The following is a 20891-nucleotide window of genomic DNA, read 5'->3' as shown; positions in this document are numbered from 1 at the left end:
TATAGAAGAAGAATGTTCATGGAGTTCTTTTTTTCTTTTTTTTTCTTTTTTTTTTTTTTCCGCTTTTTTAGGGCCACACCCAGGGCACATGGACGTTCCCAGGCTAGGGGTTGAATCAGAGCTGTAGCTGCCAGCCTACACCACAGCAACGCTGAATCTGAGCCTCGTCTGTGACCCACACCACAGTTTATGGCAATGCTGGATCCTTAATCCACTAAGCGAGGCTAGGAATTGAACCTGCGTCCTCATGGATACTAGTCAGATTCGTTTCTGCTGAACCACAACGGGAACTCCATGGAGTTATTTTGCAGTGCAGTGGGTTAAGGATCTGGCACTGTCACGGCAGCTTGGGTCAATGACATGGCTCAGGTTCAGTCCCTGACCCGGGAACTTCCACATGCTGCAGGTGCAGCAAAGAAAAAAATGTTCCACGTCATTAGTAAGCAATAAAGGTACATTTTTTTTCACTTTCTTTTTTTAATCATGGAAAAATTTAAATGTACATGGTATTAGAGTAGTATAGTGAACCCCAGGTACCCAACTTGTAACCTAACAGTTGTCAACTCATACCAATCTTGCTCCATTTCTGCCTCCACCTATCATCTAGATTATTTTGAAGCAAATACCAGGCTTGGATGCGTTTCATCCATATACACAACGAAAGAGATTTAAACACAAGAGTGGAGTTGCCATTATGACTCAGTGGTTAATGAACCCGACTAGCATCCATCAGGATGTGGGTTCAATCCCTGGCCTCACTCAGTGGGTTAAGGATCCGGTGTTGCTGTGAGCCGTGGCATAGGTTGCAGACACAGCTCGGATCTGGCATTGCTGTCACTCTGGCATAGGCCAGCGGCTACAGCTCCAATCGACCCCTAGCCTGGGAGCCTCCCATATGCCACCAGTGCAGTCCTAAAAGACAAAAACAAAAAACAAAAAACATGAGTATTGGTGAAGTGGCAAATATTAAATAGTGGAGTGGCTGCACTGAATGAACACTGCTACGCTGCTGGTGGGCGTATCGATTGGTGTAAGTTTACTGAGAGGCAGTTTGGCACAGAGTATCACAAAAATTTTTAAATGTGTTTTCCCTTTTGCCAAATGACTCTACTTTGGGGACTTTACCTTAAGGGAATAATAGCTATATGTGCTATTATGCACATGTTTATCTTCACGAATTCGTAAAAGGAAGTTCTTGTGGCACAGCGGAAACAAATCCAACTAGGAACCATAAGGTTTCAGGTTCGATCCCTGGCCTCACTCAGAGGGTTAAGGATCCAGCGTTGCTGTGAGCTGTGGTGTAGGTCAAAGACTTGGCTTGGAGCTGGCATAGCTGTGACTGTGGCGTAGACCAGCAGCTGTAGCTCCAGTTTGACGCCTAGCCTGGGAACTTCCATATGCCGTGGGTGCAGCCCTAAAAAGACAAAAACAAACAAACAAACAAACAAAACACAAATATTCTTAATAAAAGAGTTATTTATGATAAAAAATTTATACTTTTTTTTTTTTTTTGGTCTTTTTACAGCTGCACCTGTGGCATTTGGAAGTTCCCAGGCTAGGATCAAATTAGAGGTGAAGCTGCCAGCCTATGCCACAGTCACAGCAATGCCAGATCCGAGCCGCATCTGCAGACTACACCACAGCTCACGGCAACGCTGGATCCTTAACCCACTGAGCAAGGCCAGGGATTGAACCTACATCCTTATGGATACTAGTCTGTTCATAACCTGGGAAGTCCTATAGTAAAAAATTGAAAAGGACCTGAGGTCCAACATCAGAGAAATTATTGCATAAATTATAAACCACCCAGATAAGGAAATACCACATACCTGTTAGAAATTATGATGAAAACTAAATTTGAGTAGTTCCCATCTCGGAAACGAATCTGACCATGAGGATGCAGGTTCCATCCCTGGCCTCATTCAGTGGGTTAAGGATTCAGCATTGCCGGGAGTTCCCGTCGTGGTGCAGTGGTTAACGAATCCGACTAGGAACCATGAGGTTGCAGGTTCGATCCTTGGCCTTGCTCAGTGGGTTAAGGATCCAGTGTTGCTGTGAACTGTGGTGTGGGTCGCAGACACAGCTCGGATCCCTTGTTGCTGTGGCTCTGGTATAGGCTACAGCTCCAATTCAACCCCTAGCCTGGGAACCTCCATATGCCGCAGGAGTGGCCCTAGAAAAGGCAAAAAGACCAAAAAAAAGGGGGGGGGATTCAGCATTGCCGTGAGCTGTGGTTGTAGGTTGCAGATAGGGCTCGGATCCTGCATTGCTGTGGCTGTGGTGTAGACCGGCAGCTCCAGCTCCAGTTGGACCCCTAGTCTGGGACCCGCCATATGCCGAGAGTGCGGCCCTAAAAAGATTAAAAAAAAAAAAAGGACAAAACCTAAATTCAAAAACATTTATAGAAAATATTTATAATGTATCAAGCATAAAAGAAAAAGTTTATAAAATAATATATAGCGTGTGATCCCAGTTTGGTTAAAAATTATTAGAAACTTTTATAAGAAAAAGATTGAAGGGAAATATATCAAAATGATAACATGGCTAAATCAGGGGAATTTTCACTTCGTTCTCTATGTATACTTGGTTCCAGATGTTTCACAGTGGACGTGCATTGCTTTTCTAATCAGGAAAAACAATCGTAATTTAAAATACGAGATGTCCACGTTGGTGGGAAGGCTGTGGTGTGGTTTGCCCCGAGGCTCCGTACTCCCTGGGAGTGGTGCCGCTGACCAAAATAACACGTTAGGGAGGAGAATTTTCAGGGTGTTGCAAAGAATGTTCCAGGCAAGGAGGGCAGCTGGAAGGCTCCTGCCCTTGTCCAGACATGAGGGCGAGGGTCTCATCCAGAGCCAGATGTCAAGTCGGTCTCCTCCCCCAGCTTCTCGTTCTTCCCTGGCCTGGATCCAGTTCTGGGGAGAAGACGCCAGAAGATAAGTCGGAGTTGCATGCTAGCCCCAAACCCTTGCTGTTCTGTTGGCCTCTAGCTTGGGTGAGGGTGGAAGGAAGGGTGCAGCTAGCGAGCTATCTGCTTTTCACAAGTATCCCCTCGCCTTGTCAAAAAGTCAGCGACATGGAGTTCTTGTTGTGGCTCAGTGGTAACAAACCTGACTAGTATCCATAAGGATGTAGGCTCGATCCCTGGCCTCATCCAGTGGGCTGGGGATCTGGCTTTGCTGTGAGCTGTGGTGTAGGTCGCAGGTGTGGCTTGGCCCCCGTGTGGCTGTGGCTGTGGTGCAGACCAGCAGCTGCAGCTCCGATGTGACCCCTAGCCTGGGAACCTGCACATGCCTCGGGTACAGCCCTAAAAAACAAAACAAAACAACGAAAAAAAGTGGGGACACTCTTTGTACCCAGAGGTGACTGTCACAATGAAAGTGTATCCTGGCTCGACTCTTCACCGAGTGGCCTTTTCCACATCAGGCTCTTATTCTCCGTCTGCTCTTCTGGTTTGATTTAAGCCCGCTTGACCCCTTTCTTCCCTCACGCCCTGGCTGGAGTGGCATCCCAGGCTGGGAACAGTTTCTTCCTTCCATAGAAGCAGAACTAATCTTTGGATTCTCCCTGGGGCCAGAGATGCCTGGCCTGCAAGGCAGCCTTGCTGGAGTAGCCAGCATGGGGCGGCGTGAATATGTGAGCTCAGGGACCAAGGCGTGTCCTCTGGACCGTGGCATACCTGGGAGCAGGTGTGCAAAGAGTAAGACTGAGCACCTTTGGTGTTGGGTGTGCCTGGGCGTACGTGAGTGCATCGCATTGCTCTCCTTCTGCTGGCGGGGCTTCCCTATGCCCCTTACCTCCCTCGGACCCTCTTTGGGAAGCCCTGGCCTCATGCTCTAGGATGGCTTTGTTGGCCATGCACTGTAGATTTTTTCATGTTCCGTTCCAATTCTGGGATCCCAAAACATATCGAGTCTCTTAGTAACGTTTATTTGGTGTTTTTGTTTTTTCTTAACAGTGACATTGAGACATAATTCCTATAGCACACAATCCTCCTGAAGTAAACGATTCAGTGGTTTTTAGTGTGTTCACAGTTATGCAGTCATCCCCAGAAGCAGTTATATCACCCCAGATCACACTCTGTACCTCTTAGCATTTCCTCCGTCTTCTCCCAGCTTCCTCTACCCCCGCCCTGGCAGCCCCTGACCTCTTCTCTGTCTCTATCAATTTGCCTCTTCTGGACATTTCATATGAATGGAATCATACCGTATGTGGCCTTTTGTGATTAGTTTCTTTCACTCAGCCTAATGTTTTCAAAGTTTATCCATGTAGCATGTATCAGTACTTCTTTTTTATGGCTGAATAATATTCCATTGCATGGATATACCACATTTTGCTTTTCCAGTCTTCTACTGATGGACATGGAGGTTGTTTCCATGTTTTATAAAGAATGCTGCTGTGAATGTTGATGGACATGTATTTGAACGGACATATGTGTTCATTCCTTTTGGGTGTATCCCTAGGAGTGAAATTTCCGGGTCAGACGGTAACTGTGTTTAACACTTGGAACTGCCACACTGTTTTGCAAAGTGGCTGTGCTCCATTTTGCAATCCCACCAGCAGTGGAGGATGGTTCTGATTCCTGTATATCTTCACCTACATTTGTTGATTTGTCCTTATCTTTTGTTTCTATTATAGCCATCCAAGGGGGTATGAAGCTGTATCTCTTTGTGGCTTTGATTTGCATTTCCCTATTATTAGTGATACTGAGTATCTTTTCGTTTGCTTATCTGCCGTTTGTGTATCTTCTTTGGAGAAATGTCTGTTCAAAGCCTTTGCCTTTTTTTTTTTCTCTCTCTCTCTCTTGTCTCTTTAGGGCCGCACCCACGGCATATGGAGGTTCCCAGGCTAGAGGTTGAATCAGAACTGTAGCCGCTGGCCTACCCCACAGCCATAGCAATGCAAGATCTGAGACGTATCTGCAACCTGCACCACAGCTCACGGCAACGCTGGACCCTTAACCCACTGAGCGAGGCCAGGGATCGAACCTGCAACTTCCTGGTTCCTAGTCGGATTTGTTAACCACTGAGCCACAACAGGAACTCCTATACCACATGTTCTTTATCCACCCCTCTGTTGATGGACATTTAGGTTGTTTCCATGTCTTGGCTGTTGCAAATAGTGCTGCAATGAACACTGGAGTACATGTGTCTTTGCGAGTCATGGTTTTCTCTGGGATAGATGCCCAGGAGTGGGATTGCTGGATCAAATGGTCGTTCTATTTTGAGTTTTCTGAGGAATCTCCATCCTGTTTTCCACAGTGGTTGCACCAATTTACAATCCCACCAACAGTGTACTAGTGTTCCTTTTTCTCCACCCCCTCTCCAGCACTTATTGTTTGTAGACTTTTGGATGATGGCCATTCTGGCTGGTGTAAGGTGGTACCTCATCATGGTTTTGATGTGCATTTCTCTAATAATGAGTGATGTTGAACATCTTTTCATGTGTTTTTCAGCCATCTGTATGTCTGCTTTGGAGAATTGTCTGTTTAGATCTTGTGCCCATTTTTTGATGGGATTGTTTGTTTTTGTGGTATTGAGCTGCAGAAGATGTTTATAAATTTTGGAGATTAATCCCTTGTCAGTTGATTCATTTGCAAAGATGTTCTCCCATTCTGTGGGTTGTCTTTTCGTTTTGTTTAGGGTTTCCTTTGCTGTAGGAGTTCTTTATATATTCCAGATACAGGTACCTTATTAGATAAATGATTTATAAAAATTTCCTTTTTTCTGCCTTGTCTTTTTTTTTTTTTTTTTTTTTTTTTTTTTGGTCTTTTTGCCTTTTGTAGGGCTGCTTCTGTGGCATATGGAGGTTCCTAGGCTGGGGTCCAAGCTGTAGCTGCTGGCTTATGCCACAGTCACAGCACTGCGGTATCCGAGCTGCGTCCGCAACCTACACCACAGCTCACTGCAACGCTGGATCCTTAACCCACTGAGCAAGGCCAGGGATCGAACCCGCAACCTCATGGTTCCTACCTAATTGGATTCATCAACCACTGAGCCACTACAGGAACTCTGACTTTTCTTTTTTTTTTTTTTTTGGCCACACCCATGGCATATATAAGTTCCCAGGCTAAGGACTGAATCTGAGCTTCAGCTGCAGCAACACCAGATCCTTTAACCCATTGCATGGGCCTGGGGTTCGAACCTGCACCCCCGCAGCAATCCAAGCCTCTGCAGTTGAATTCCTAACCCACTGTGCCACAGCAGGAACTCCTGGTTTTTTTGTTGTTGTTGTTGTTGTTTGCTGGTATCCTTTGAAGTGCAAACATTTTAAATTTTGATGGTGTTCCTTCCTCTTTTTTTTAATGTTTTTTTAATTTTTTTTATAGTTGATTTATACCTTCCTCATTTTTAATTGTGATCATAAGCAGCAGAAATGATGTGGGGCCTGTGTTCAGCAACAGTGGATTAGCTCCCCCACAGCCTCATATGACTTGGTCCATGTTTGATGAAACCCAAAATGATTCCAGACCGGTGGGGAGAGAGGAACATAGATTAAGTCCTTGCAAACAGCCCAAGTTCAGTGAAGCAGGCTGGCAGATCCAGAGAGCAGGTCTCAATGCCAGGGACCCTGTGGCTGTGGATAGGGATTCTTCTCAGTGCTCCTGAGGTTGGCGAGAGAAGCCGAGCCTGGCCATTTGGGAGGAAGCACCCTGCCCCACGTCGGAGTCTCTGAGTGTCTTGCCATGTTTACCATGCCTGGATCTGTGTGGAGTCACCGAGTGTTTTAGCTTTGAGGTCGGGGAGAGGGGGGGGACGGGGCCAGAATGAGCTGCTGTGAGGTGGGAAGAGTGGCCTGTGGGGAGCAGAGCCTGAGCCTTTCTTGCCGTGGATCTCCAGGGGCAAAGGGAAAGCCCTCCTTGCACCTAGAAATTCTGAAGCCGGGCTCCCAGGCCAGCCGCGTGGTCGACCCCTGGGGCTGGACAATGCCCGTGGGCACCTTCCAGAGACCTACTCCTCCCAGAACCACAAGCAGCTTTGGCTGACATCTGGTCCTTCTGGGACACTGATATTTTTATTTATAAAATGACACTCTCATCCCCAAATAGATGCTTATTTTTAACAGGCGCGCTGCCTCCGAGGGCGGCCTCAGGCTCCCGTCTTTGCTCTCTGGCATCTCCTTGTGCATCTCCTCGTGCCCTGGCCTGGTCCCAGAGCAGAGCGGAGGGCCGCTTGCCAGCCAGGAAGCCCACCAGCTCTGTCCTCACGCCTGCAGTCCAAGTTCTGCAGTGCCTCCCCTTCCTTTATCCGCCTCCGTCTGGGGAGAAAGAACTTCGAATCGTCCGTAATGACCCTGGACTGATGGCCCCGCAAATTGCACAGGGGGGAGAGCAGGTGCCCGATGCCAGCCTCTCTCCCTCCTCCTTCATCCGTCCTGGCCCTTCTCTCAACAGAAGTCTCCTTGTTCTTGTCTTTCAGCTGCCCAACATGTTCGGTGACCTTCGGTCCACGTTTATTGCCTTGATGATTGGATCCTATGCCTCCTCGGCGGTCACCTTCCCAGGAGTCAAGGTGAGGGCGTGTACAGCCTCTGCTCGGAGGCCTCTCCCAAGACACCTTCAACCCTCGCTGAAGAGGGAAGTCATTGTGGGTGCTGGGGCCCTCCCCTCCCACCCCCCCACCTGGGAGGATGCACCTGCCACCCCGCCCGTGCCCGCCTGCCGCCCAAGTAGGAAGAGAAACCCGCTGGGCCAGAGGGGTGGGGGTGGGAAATTCAAGCACAGCCTTGCAAGGTGTGACTGCTGCAGGCTGCCTTCGCATTTCAAGGGTGGGGGCAGGGGTGGGGGGTGAGTGTCAGTCCCCAGTCTGAGTCCAGCTCCAGTCGCCCCACCCCCAGATCTGTTGCTGTTGGGCTGTTGCTCCCCATTGCCAGATCGCTGCTCTCAGCCAAGTTGGTTCAGCTGTTTCCCTCCCAGGCAGGATTCTGAGCCCATGGAAGTCACACAGGGTCAGGGTGGAGCAAACAACTCACCATCCATTAGTCCCAGTTCCTGCTGCAAATCCTGTTGCTCCTGAAAAGGCTTCAGAGGGGGCTTCTCCCTGCTGTGGCCCCAGCATCAAATAAATCTCCTTTCCAGGAGTTCCCGTTGTGGCTCAGCAGTAACAAATCTGACTAATATCCATGAGGATGCATGTTCGATCCCTGGCCTCGCTCAGTGGGTTAAGGATCTGGTGTAGCCATGAGCTGTGGTGTAGCTCGCAGATGTGGCTTGCATCTGGCATTGCTGTGGCTGTGGTGTAGGCCGGCAGCTGAGCTCTGATTGGACCCCTGACCTGGGAACCTCCATGTGCCACACGTGCAGCCCTAAAATAAATAAATAAGTTCCCGTTCCTGAGGTTCGGGGGCGCCAGGCAATAGAGGAGGGGGAGGAGGGCCAGCCACCTGGGCATCCAGGTGTTTGGTGAACTGGGACCGGCCATCCCCTGGGTTTTGGGGATCCTCGAGTACAGAGGAAACTACAAGCTCCTCCTCCTCTTCTCCGTGTCTAACTGCTGGTCCCCTCCCCAGGGAGCTGGGCAGCTGTCTGCCACTACTCTGGGGACACTTGTGCTAGAAATAAATGGTAATAATGACAGTAACAGGCTTGGAGGGTTTCCCACCTGCCAGGCCCGATGAGGAGCCCTCTACCAGGATCATACCCGCTTAGCCCCCTCACCCTGGCACCATGAGGGTACATGCCAGTGCTGTTCCCATTTCACAGAGGAGCAAAGTGAGGTATCCAGCTGTTCATTCCTCGAGTATTTGGGGGACACCTAGCGTGTGTTCACAAGTGGACAGTCCTAGAGGTTCCTGTTCTCAGGGAGCTGGACTCCTAATGAAAAGGAGATGAATCAAGAAATCAGACTCTGGGAGTTCCCTTCATGGCTCAGCGGTTAATGAACCCAACTAGGATCCATGAGCACGTGGATTCGATCCCTGGCTTCGCTCAGTGGGTTAAGGATCCAGTGTTGCCATGAGCTGTGGAGTAGGTCGCAGGCGCGGCTCAGATCCCAAGTTGCTATGACCGTGGCATAGGCCAGTGGCTGCAGCTCCCATTCAGCCCCTATCCTGGGAACCTCCATATGCCGTGAGTGCAGCCCTGAATAAAAAAAAAGAAAGAAATCAAACTCAGCCAGGGCTGAGCTGGCTATGTGACAGTGATGGGTGATCAGGGCCAGCCTCTCCCAAGGAGATGAGATTTGGTCCAAGCTGGAGGCACAGGGGGTTAAGATGTGCCAGGGCGAGCTGAGGTTATTGGCACACAGGGTGTCTGATGACCAAACACCCAGGCCCACAGGGCCAACCTCCCCTTGCAGTTCAGCCCAGGGGGAGCAGGACTGCCGGGTACCCCCCACCTGCTGCCCTCCGCTGACCCTGCCTTCCGCCCTGCCCCGTGCCCGCCCCTGTGCCTCTCAGGTCATCTATGACTTTGGTGCCTCCTTCATCGTCATCCTCGTGGCCTGGGCCGGCTGCTCCGGGCTGGTTTTCCTCAACTGCTTCTTTAACTGGCCCCTGGAGCCCTTCCCGGGGCCAGAGGACATGGACTACACGTAAGTGGACATGCCGTCTGCCCCCACCCCCCTGCCCCGGCCAGGGGCCCGGGCAGCGCTGACAGACACTCTCCCTTGGCCTCCAGGGTGAAGATCAAGTTCAGCTGGCTGGGCTTTGACCACAAGATCACAGGGAAGCAGTTCTACAAGCAGGTGACCACGGTGGGCCGCCGCCTCAGCGTGGGCAGCTCCATGCGGAGCGCCAAGGAGCAGGCGGCGCTGCAGGAGGGCCACAAGCTGTGCCTGTCCACCGTCGACCTGGAGGTCAAGTGCCAGCCCGAGGCCGCAGGTACGCAGCAGGAGCGTCTGCACCCACACCCACACCCGTAACCCCGGCAACGTGGAGGGGGCCACCAGGGCAGATGTGGCAGCGCCCCGGTGGCGGGGACCAGTGCCGGCTGAGAGCGCTGCGGGCACCGTCTCCTTAATTCCCACTTCATCTCCCAAGGGCGGGCGGCACCATCCACCCAGGCTCAGAGAGGGTCAGGGATCCGCCCAGCTTGTCTCCTGCAACCGGGGACCCAGCTCCTGCCCCCGTGCCCTGCGCCTCCTCCGGCCGCCGTGCCCAGCCCCCGGGTTCTCGCTGAGTGCCCGCCTTCTCCCCACAGCGGCCCCCTCGTTCATGCACAGCGTGTTCAGCCCGATCCTGCTGCTCAGCCTGGTCACCATGTGCGTGACGCAGCTGCGCCTCATCTTCTACATGGGCGCCATGAACAACATCCTCAAGTTCCTGGTCAAAGGCGACCAGGAGATCGGTAGGTGGCCCCGGGCCCCGTTGTGCCGCCCCCGGGAGAGCCCCCCCCCGCCCCCCGGGAGGGCTGGTCCCTCCCTCCCGCCTGAGGTCAAGCCCGCTGCCCGGCCGGCTGGAGGGTGTCGGGCTGGGCCGGGAGAGGGCAGGCTCCAAGGGCCTGACTGTCAGAGCCGCGTCATCACAGCCGCCCCAAGTGTTCTTGCAGAGTTTCCCGGTTGAGGCGGGAGGGAGGACTCAAATAACTGCCTGCGTTTGGGCGGAACAGTGTTTTTCGTTGCTGGAGGGGACGGCTGACGTGGTGTTTGTAAATGAAAACGCTGCCCAGAACGCGGTCTCCACCTGAGAGCTTGTTGAAAGCCGATCAGGCCAACCCCACGCCAGGAATCCTCCGGGAAACCGCAGGGGCGGTGCGTGGAGGGGCTGGGGGCCGAGGTGGGGGCCCGGCAGCTGCAGCTGGAGCCTGGGGCACCTGGGCCTGCCCTGGGATCTGTGCTCTGAACTGGGAAGCAAGGCCAGGGCAGCCTTCCTCATGTGAGCGTGTGCGTGTGTGTGTGTGTGTGTGTGTGTGTGTGTCTGTGTGTGTGTAATCCAGTCCAGGCTTGCTACTTCTGGTAAACAGAACTGATAACTCACATGCCACTTTCCCAAAAGAGCACAGAAGGTCCTCAGCTGATTAGAGGTTTTGATTCTACAAAGAAAGTCGGTACTTCCTCAGGGCCTGAGCTGAGTCAGCTTTAGTCATCCCTGAGCGGGACAAACACATTCTGGAAATCCTTTTTATTGGCAGTCTCATGGGTGTGCAGCTTTTGGTTGGTTGAATTGTTTTCCCCATGGGGAGATATCCTAAGAATCAAGTCGTTTTTTTTTTTTTTTTTTTTTTTTTTTTGTCTTTTTTGGCTGCCCTGCGGTGTACGGAGCTCCCAGGCCAGGGATCAGATCCGAGCTGCAGTTGAGACCTGAGCTGCAGCTGTGACAACACCAGATCCTTAACCCACTGTGCGGGGCCAGGGATCGAATCCGAGTCTCAGCCCTCCCGAGACACTGCCAATCCCATTATACCACAGCGGGAACTCCTCAAACACAGTTTTTACAAAGAATAAGAAACCCAGCCTTAACCAAACGGAAAGATGACAAAGGAGCACAGACAGTGCTGGTTCTGTGCTGAAAATGGGGATCTGGACCCAAGACAACATGGGGAAACCCTATCACGTGTCTTTGCAAAAATGTGTAGCAAACAGGAAGAGAGGGAAAAAAATAACCTATTGAGCTTTGGTTTTTCTGTTTGCTGGTTTAGCTTTGTTTTGTACGATGATCTTTTCCTAAATTTGGACCCCAGGAACCCTGCTATTATGTACCATTCATTAAAATCTGTGCCCCACACTTAGGGGAAAGCCGGTCTATCATGTCTAAATGGCCCCTGTTGTAAAAACCCTCAGGCCTAGAGAGGTGGAGAGCCCGCTGAACACAGAAAGGCCCTCACTGGCCCTTGGAAGGCAAATTTCCCTGCTGCTGAGTCAGGGCCTTTTACTCTGAGAAATCGTTTGCTGCCCAAGAGGCATTTTTTCCAATTGTTTCCCACTTTAAAAAAGTTAATTTCAAGTAGAGGAAGTTGGGCCAGGAAATTTGGTCCACAGCTGACACGGCATCGGTTTTCCCCATCCTGCTCCTGTGAGCAGTTGTGCTGACCACACACACACACACACACACACACACACACACACACACACGGCCCTGCTTCTGCCAGGTCTTCTGCGCCCACGCCACTTCCCCATCACGGTCCCCGGCAAGCACCCCGGGCCTGATTCACCAGCCCGCCTGTGACAAGGCACCAGCTGCACATGACTGAGGCCCCAGCAGACAGGAAGACGTCAGCACACACCCCTGCCGGGTCCTCTCCCGCCTCCACTCCCAGAAGCCTGGCTCAAGCTCGGCCTCCCCCAGTGCACTGAGCATCGGGGCTCGCTGGGAAATAGCTTGTGCCCTGGGCCCAGAGCTAGCCTGTCCCGGTGCCCCAACTCCGTCACAGCCTTGGACGTTTCTGCTGCTAACCCCCTCCTCTCTGCTTTTTCACTTTTGCTTTCTTGGTGCAGTGATGGCTACCGGTAAGCCCGAGGGCCTTGTTGGGGAGCACACAGCATCCCCTCCCAGCCAGTCTGTTCTACTGCCTCTCCTTGAACTCCAGACCGCCCGCCCTGCCCTAGTGGCCAGAACTGGGGGGTGGGGGTGGGGCGCCAGCTTTCAGCTTTTATTTGCATGAGAAAATCCCATCGTAACTTAAGGCTCTTTGAAGATGGAAGCCCTGACGTCAGAGCCCCTGTGGGTGGTGCCTCCCTGGTGTGTTTCTAGAGGCAGAAAACTAATGGCCAGTCACACACAAAGCCTCTGTCCCAGTCCTTGGTAATTTTGTGGTTCCCAAGTCGCAGAGACTTCCTGGGGCTTCTGGGGGTGGCTGTTGTGACATTCTGGATTTCTTTAGCTGTTTCTTAGAAATAGGCGAGGGGGTTGGAGCAAAGAAGACGGTGGCCTACCCCTTGCTCTGGCTTTGATTTCAGAGGTTAAGCTCTCCGGGCTGCCCTCGTGACCCACAGGGATCAGAGGGGGTCTGGGGAAGACCCGGGCAGGGCTTGGGGGTCGCGGACTCGGCCCAGCGCGCGCCCCAGCCTCTCCCCGCAGCTCCCGCGCCCCCGTGACACAGGCTGTCTTTTCCCTCAGTGGGCCTCTACACCTCCATCTTTGGGGTGCTCCAGCTGCTCTGCCTGCTCACGGCCCCTGTCATCGGCTACATCATGGACTGGAGGCTGAAGGAGTGTGAAGACGCCTCTGAGGAGCCCGAGGAGAAAGACCCCAACCAGTGCGTAGGCAGGGCCGCCCCGGCCCCCCAAGGGGAAGCCCACCGGGTAGGGTGTGAGGCAGCAGCAGGCTTGATGGCAGGTTTTAAAGGGAGCAGGAAGAGTTCCTGTCGTGGCTCAGCGGTTAACAAACCCAACTAGGCTCCATGAGGTTGCGGGTTCAATGCCTGGCCTCGCTCCGTGGGTTAAGGATCCGGAGTTGCCGTGAGCTGTGGCGTAGGTCACAGACTCGGCTCGGATCCTGCATTGCTGTGGCTCTGCCATAGGCCGGCAGCTACAGCTCCAATTCGACCCCTGGCCTGGGAACCTCCATATGCCGCGGGAGTGGCCCTAAAAAAAAGTCAGCAGGAGCAGCGAGAGGGCTGTGCTCAGAGCTGCTCTGGCGCTGGCTCAGCGGAGCGCACGCTTTGGTTTGTCACTTCTGTATGGCACGTCTTGGGTATGTGAAAGCTGGGGAAGCACCAGGGTGAAGGGAGACGGGGAGAAGCCAGAGAAAGGTCTGTGCAGACCCCGGCTGTCAGACTCTTCTGCTTTTAAGACCTCGCGCGGGAGTCCCCTGGTGCTGCAGCGGAAGCGAATCCAACTACCATCCATGAGGTTGTGGGTTCGATCCCTCACTCAGTGGGTTATGGATTCAGCATTGCCTTGAGCCTTGGTGTAGGTCACCGATTCGGCTTGGATCCCGAGTTGCTCTGGCTGTGGTGTAGGCTGGCAGCTTTAGGCCTGATTCGACCCCTAGCCTGGGAACTTCCATATGCCATGGGTTCAGCCCTAAAAAGCAGGAAAAACCAAAAAACAGAGCTCAGATCCTTAGTCAAATAGCTGTTTGCCTGCAGGGTCTGCTCCCTGGGTGTGAGTGTAACTGCTATAACCTTAATAAGTGTTAATTGATTTGTTCATGATCGTGAACAACAAAAAAAAAGGCACCGGAGCCCTGGTTACAGAAGGGTTGGGCTCTAAGATCAGAGGATGAGTTAAATGCCATCTTCCATGACTCCACCTTCGTGTACTCAGCTATTCTTTGCTGAATCAGGCCCCGTGCCAAGCACTTAATGCCCACTTCTCAGGTAAGCCTCACAGCACTCGAGGAGTTATACCCATTTCACAGATGAGGGAACTGAAGCGAGGCATTTGAGTGGCTGCCTGAGGCCACATAGTAAGGACATGGCGGGCCCGGGCCTCCCTGCCCTCCTCCGCCGAGCCCTTGGCTGTCCTTGGATGGCACACAGCTGTCCGCAGGGTGTCTGTGTGGGTGGTGAGACTTGAATCGGTAATAGCGAGTTCACAAGGAAATGATTACAGAGACAGCTCTGTTATCTGCGTCAGGTTCTCCCGCCACAAGGCTGTTCGTGCCCAGTCCCATTTGCAGCACACGCCCTTCGCCTTCACCCCTGCCCACCCCCCAAGGGGAAGCCCACTCGCTCCCTCATTTGGCTCATCTGGCTTCTCGTCAGCTCCCTGCAGGATTTGGGTGAAGCTGGAGCTAGGAGTGAAGGAGGCTTTGCCACGTCCTGACCCGGGTGCCCTGTCCCCCTCCCTCTGCGCCGTCTGACCTCCGTCTGCAGGGATGCAGTGCGGGGTGCTGATGCACTGAGGTTCCCACTCAGCACCCCGTCCAGAGGGCGCCGTGGGGAGGGTCCCTCGTGCTGGTCTGACCCCCGCTGTCGCTAACACGCCCCTGGGGGTGGTCCCTGAGTCTTGCGCTGACCACAAGCCGTGACTCCCTCGGCCTGACCCCTGGGAGAGCCTGCTCTTCGGGGAGCCCCCAGCTCCTGCGTGTGCTCTGCGTTTCCACAGAGGTGAGAAGAAGAAGAAGCGGGACCGGCAGATCCAGAAGATCACCAACGCCATGCGGGCCTTCGCCTTCACCAACCTGCTGCTCGTGGGCTTCGGGGTGACCTGCCTCATTCCCAACCTGCCCCTACAGGTGCGTGTGGGGAGAGGGAGAGGCCGGGGGGATACGGGGTGACGAGACCGAAAGGGGTAGGATGTGTCGTGGGAGAGCCGTCGCAGAGAGAGGGGTGACTTCGCCGTCATTTAATTCACCTTAGCAGCCAGCCCACCGTGACTGACCGAGGGCCTCCTGCCTGCCAGGCCCTGTGCAGGGCTGGGAACGAGATGTAAGTGAGACTCTGCATTGCAAGTCAATTCTCTGTGAAAGCATCTCTCGTCCCCGTCTTCAGGGGTCGTGTATGCCAAGAGTACCATCATCTTACCGTTTCTGGAACCATGTGTAGTTGTGTGGCTGCTCGTTTTGCATTTGCTCACACAGCTGAAACCTAATGTCCAGAGAGGCCTGGCCAGTTTGTGGTGTTGGTGGAACATGTATGTCTCTGGTACAGGGGGCTGCAGAAAAAGGATGCTGATGATGGCTTGGCATCTGGATTCAAAAGTGTAATTCCGGAGTTCCCGTCGTGGCGCAGTGGCTAACGAATCCGACTAGGAACCATGAGGTTGCGGGTTCGATCCCTGCCCTTGCTCAGTGGGTCAAGGTTCTGGCGTTGCCGTGAGCTGTGGTGTAGGTCGCAGACGCGGCTCGGATCCTGCGTTGCTGTGGCTCTGGCGTAGGCAGGAGACTACAGCTCGGATTCGACCCCTAGCCCGGGAACCTCCATATGCCGCAGGAGCGGCCCAAGAAATGGCAAAAAGACAAAAAAAAAAAAAGTGTAATTCCTTTGCACAAGATTTCCAGTGCTTTTGGAAACTGACTTTTGGCAGAGAGTTCAAGAAAGGCAGACTTTGTTACCTGCTTGGTTCTACCCTTAGGTCCACAGAAGTTTGCTAGCTCCAATCCCCAAGTGTATGAACTTTGAAGGAATACAGGTGATGGCACTGCTTCCAGATGGGTGTAGCCCAAGTCCAGATGGTGTCTTGGGCCAGGTCCAAAAGGAAAGCAAGAGTCCCTTCCTTTCTGCAAGTGGCCACACGTAGAAGTACGTGGAACGCCCAGGCGTGCACCACCCATGGGCGCTATCAGTATATGCGCCGGAGTAAATCACTGGAGACTTGTCCAGTTCCAGATGGGAGTATCATTGCGTCTCTGGTGCCCTCCCAGCTTCCTGGTGGTGGCCCTCTGCAAGAGTGGCATACCCTTGCCCTGACCACCTTGTCCTCAGGACGGTCATCTGCTTTTTGTTTGATCCCATTCTTACTGAAAGACAAGTGGTAAAAAAAGCAGCAAGACATTTGGTGTGGAAAAGGGCAGCTTGCACATTCGGGCACAGCCCTCTTGCACCACTGCAGAGAGCAGCCCCTGCTGCCCACATTCCTGGAAACGGGTCTTCTTGGCTGCTGAGCCCAAGGGCAGGGCTGTGTGCAAAGAGCAAACACTGGGTCCTAGTAGCAAAGTGGACGGCCTGTGGCTCTCAGAAATCATTAACGAGTGCTTCTCAGAGCTTGCTGACCCTGCCAGCAGTGGCATTTCCCCAGGAAAGCAGAGCTAGATGGGAGCAGGACAGCTCTCTGCCAATAGGGCCTGGGTGACCAGGCAGGGAGACCTCTGGGCCCAGTCCTCAGGTCTGCAAAGGCAGGAGCCATGATTAATGACCTCCTGCTTAGAGCGACACCCATACCCACACTTAAGGGTGGACTCAAGATGGGAGTGGAGGGAATTCCCGTTGTGGCGCAGCGGAAACGAATCCGACTAGGAATCAGGAGGTTGCGTGTTCGATCCCTGGCCTCGATCAGTGGGTTAAGGATTTGGTGTTGCTGTGAGCTGTGGTGTAGGCCGGCCGCTGCAGCTCCAGTTCGATCCCTAGAGCGGGAACTTCCGTATGCTGTGGGTGTGGCCCTTAAAAAAAAAGCCAAAAAAAATCTTCAGAGCACAGATAATAGTAAAATGATTAGGATGGGATGGGTTTGAGCATTGGCTAACTTTGTTTTCAATTGCAGTCGACCCTTGAACAACCCAGGTTTGAACTGCGTGGGTCCACTATGGATTGTTTTCCATGGTAAATACTACAGTGCCACGCAGTCCACAGTTGCTTGAACCATGGATACAGAGGGCCGACCATAAGTTCTGTGTCGATTTTCGACTGCATGGGAGGGTCGGCCCCCCGAACCCCCCCATTGTTCAGAGGTCGACTTGTAACTGGTTTAATTGTACATTTCTTACAATTGAGTTGTTGGTAATGGCTGTGTTTAACAGCCGGCTCTCAGAATTCTTGGCAGTTCAGGAATTGGCCCCAGGGAGCTGGTACAGGCCGACTCCAGGATGCCAAGGCTGCCCTCTCTGGGGACCCTGGGAGCTGTGGGGCGGGGGCCCAAGGCGAGGCCCTCAGCCTCTCCTGCTCACACTCTGCTCTCCATCCCTCAGATTCTCTCCTTCATCCTGCACACGATTGTGCGAGGCTTCATCCACTCTGCCGTCGGGGGCCTGTACGCCGCCGTGTAAGTCCTGGGAGCTGTGGGTGGCCTGGTGGCCGAGGGCGAGGGACTGACCTGCAGGGGGTCCGTGGTGGGAATCGGGTCCTGAGCAGGGCCATCGGGCCCCTTGCCTCAGGGGACAGGTCCCAGGGCTTCCGTCGGGTGTGTCAGGGGAAGGCCATACCTGGCCAGAGTGGGTCAGTGGGCAGACAGTTCGGTACCCACAGCCCCGGCATTTAACCCGAAGTCAGTTCCCTGGCCAGGGTCAGCGCCTTGTGTAGCTCGTTATCGCCTCGGGGGCTGCCCCTGGCTGCGCATGGGGAGGGCAGGGGTGGGATCTGGCTGCCCACAGCTAAGTGCTGACCTTCCAGTGGCCTCCAGCAGCGGCAGCCAGGGGGATGACTGAGCCAGGTTGTGTCTGACAGACCCCCCCACACCCCCCGCCAGGACCTCCAAGGCCTCCTCAGCCATGGCCATAAAGAAACCTGCCACCTGCCTTCTTTGCCAGGAGGCCACATGTGCCTCCAGAACCACAGTCGTCTCTCCTTGGGCTGGGGCTCGAGGGTCAAAAACTAGAACCCAGACACCAATCCACTGTGTCTCTCTGACCCGAGACCAGCCCGTTGCTCACTAAGAGTCTCTTCTCGCCTCTGGAGCCATGATGCTGACATTTGCTAAGATTTTGCCAGAACTCTCCCCCTCCCAAGAGCATCCCATGGGGGTCATTCCAGGTCTGTGTGTTCCACCCCCGCCCCCCAGGCCTGGAGGAAGTTGCGGCCGCCCTGGCAGAGTCTGAGGGAGTCGGCCGAGGGCTGTGAGGCTATGTTTCCGTGATTACACAACGCTCCTCTGGATGAGGGTGCAGTCGAGCCAGGCCCAGCCTCCAGCCTGCTCCCTGGGCCTGCGTCCCAGGCCACAGACTCCTGCTGGCAGCACAGTTTCCACTCAGCTCGGCCAGACACCATCATGGGCCCCCAGGGCATACCTGGGCCGGTGGGGGTCCCCCCAGAGTCTGGGGCCTCAGGTGGCTCCAAAAGAGCACATCACTTTGCAGAACCACTCAGCAGCAAGTCATCCAGGGCCAGCCCCGCACCGTGCTCCGGGGCTGCTCCTGCCTCTTCTCTGGCACCAGCACCTGGGGCCAACCACCTGAGGCCGGGGAGCGTTTGGGAAGGCGGAGAGGGGCGCCTGCGGTGACAGGTTCTCTACCGCCCTGGCAGGTACCCCTCCACGCAGTTTGGCAGCCTCACAGGCCTGCAGTCCCTGATCAGCGCTCTCTTCGCCCTCCTGCAGCAGCCCCTGTTTCTCGCTATGATGGGTCCCCTCCAAGGAGACCCTCTGTGGGTAAGAAGGGTCGGGGGCCATGGGGCTGCGGGCTTCCACCGCGCTCTGCTGACTGGGGGCTGGGAGCCATCACTCAGGGGCTTCCAGAACCCCCGGGACAGGCACTTGGGAACTTTGCTTAGGATCAGTTTCTAGGAGCCTTTGTGTGTGGGCTGGAGGGGCAGGAGGAGCAGCGTGTCCTTCCTGGACCCGACTTTGGGCTAAATAGAACCGAGTTGCCATCCCTGCCCCTCCTGCCCAAGGCCAGGATTCCTAACCAGGTGCTGGGAGCTTGTCCCAGTCCCGGTCCCACCCCTGGGGATTCAGATCCTCGCACAGCCGGAAATGCTGATGCGGGAATGTGGAAAGACGGGCCCTCGGTCCCCTTGAAACGTCTTTGTCCTTCGTCTCCTCTCCTGTGACCTTCCCTCCGTTCCCGAACCCGGCAGCGAGGAGGGGTCTGGAGCTGGGCTCTGCAAAGACCACAGCCCCCACCCGGTCCCCTGCCCCTTGTGATGGCGCCCCTCATCCCTGCCCCCCCCAGGTGAACGTGGGGCTGCTTATCCTGAGCATGCTGGGCTTCTGCCTCCCCCTCTACCTCATCTGCTACCGGCGCCAGCTGGAGAGGCAGCTGCAGCAGAAGCGGGAGGACGGCAAGCTCTTCCTCAAGCTCAACGGCTCGTCCAACCGGGAGGCTTTCGTGTAGCGCCCGCCACCACCTCGGAACTGTGGCCTCCTGCCTTGCTTCAGTGACTCACCGGGGTCCCCCTTCCCCACCGCCCTCGGAGGACCCCCGCGCACCCCAGGACCCTCTCCTTCACCATGTCGGAGCCCACGCTCCCGCCCGGGGCCCTGGGCCGGCCTCGGAGCTCTGCGGTGGAAGGATGGGAGAGGGCCCCGACACATGATTCTCCTACGGCTGGAAGCAGAGGCGCTCTGGACTTGGCACTGCCACCCCCCGAGGGGCCCTGGCGCTCGGGCTCCGTGGCGCCTGCAGCAGGAGCCAGGAGGACCCAGCAGACAGGCCCTCTCCCCCAAGTGTCTGGATCCTGCCTCTCGCCAAAGCAGAGTCGGCCATCCACTGCCCACCACCTGCCCCTCGGCTGCATGTCCACCGACCACGCCTGCCTGAGGACAAAGGCTTGCGCTGCCTGCACCCCCCTCGCCTGGCCCCTCACCTCCTCCCCGGCCCGTCTGCTGCCTGAGGAAGGAAGGACCCGCTTCCTGTTGTTGGTGCTAACTCCTTTGTGATTCCAGCCCCCTGTGGCCTGTCCGTGGCCTGTGGAGAAGCCCCCCTGGCGTAAAGCCTGGGGAGGGGATGGAGGGCTGGCCGGTCATCCCGCGGGCAGGGCCGCGCAGTCCGGACCTCTGCCCGCAGGGCCTGACCAGGGAGCACGTTTCCACTGCCACCCTCTGTCCAGTCTGTGACCTGAAGGGAGTGAAAAGGGCACCAATAGCCACACACACACACACACACACTCTCTCTCTCACACACACACACACACACACACACACACACACACACACACACACACACACGGCTGTTTGTGTGGGGGTGGAAGTGAGGCTGTGGCTGACGGACATGGAGGTCCAGGCCTGGGTCAGGAAGTGGGTTTGTGAGAGACCTAGGGCTCTGTGCACACGTGGGTGTGTGTACGTGTGTTTGTGTGAGAGAAGTGTGTGTGCGGGGGGGTAGGGTGTGTGTGTTAGGGGGGTAGGGTGTGTGCTCCGGGTGTCTGCCCTCATCCTCCCAGAGCCTCCCCTGACCGAGCCAGCCAGGCCCACAGCAGGCCCAGCGCCCAGGAGCCAGCCTTGCTGCGGGGCCGCAGCGCCCCCTGCCGGCAGACTCTCCAGGGCCCTGGAGCTGCTCCGTGGGAGCCCCTCTGCCCGGCGGGCCTGGCTCACCAACCCACCCACCTTGACCGCCCTCAGAGATGGGAGCCTTCCTGGAGCTCTGAGAGGAGTGGGTTGATCATGAGGTTGATTGTTTTGGTTCTTTTAAGTTTTGTTAGACGCCTTTTTATAAAGCAATAAATCCATTTCCTCCTGGGAAGGGATGCCCCTCCTGGCATGTCA

At 54.8% G+C, this 20891-nt stretch overlaps 1 protein-coding gene across 9 annotated transcripts in view; it reads left to right on the top strand.

Annotated features, from left to right (window-relative positions):
• Positions 1-20891, top strand: part of SLC43A2 (solute carrier family 43 member 2) — a 43431-nt gene extending 22540 nt beyond the window's left edge. For 8 of the 9 annotated variants that reach the window (XM_084985525.1, XM_021067565.2, XM_021067567.2 and 5 more), the window contains 9 exons: positions 7416-7508; positions 9394-9527; positions 9614-9816; positions 10136-10282; positions 12991-13129; positions 14925-15054; positions 17443-17516; positions 18713-18836; positions 19360-20891. In XM_084985525.1, the coding sequence (XP_084841651.1) occupies positions 7416-7508; positions 9394-9527; positions 9614-9816; positions 10136-10282; positions 12991-13129; positions 14925-15054; positions 17443-17516; positions 18713-18836; positions 19360-19521 (1206 nt within the window). In that variant the 3' untranslated portion in view covers positions 19522-20891. The remainder of the gene's footprint in view (positions 1-7415; positions 7509-9393; positions 9528-9613; positions 9817-10135; positions 10283-12990; positions 13130-14924; positions 15055-17442; positions 17517-18712; positions 18837-19359) is intronic. The other variant, XM_084985523.1, reaches the window with a different exon arrangement.

Source organism: Sus scrofa, chromosome 12, assembly GCF_054392235.1.
Source record: "Sus scrofa isolate SSC_HxYL_T2T_F1_AM1 chromosome 12, Sscrofa_HxYL_maternal_Yorkshire_Landrace_v2.0, whole genome shotgun sequence".
Taxonomy (NCBI): domain Eukaryota; kingdom Metazoa; phylum Chordata; class Mammalia; order Artiodactyla; family Suidae; genus Sus; species Sus scrofa.
Note: the sequence above shows the minus strand (reverse complement) of the source record. Positions and strands in the feature narration are given on the sequence as shown.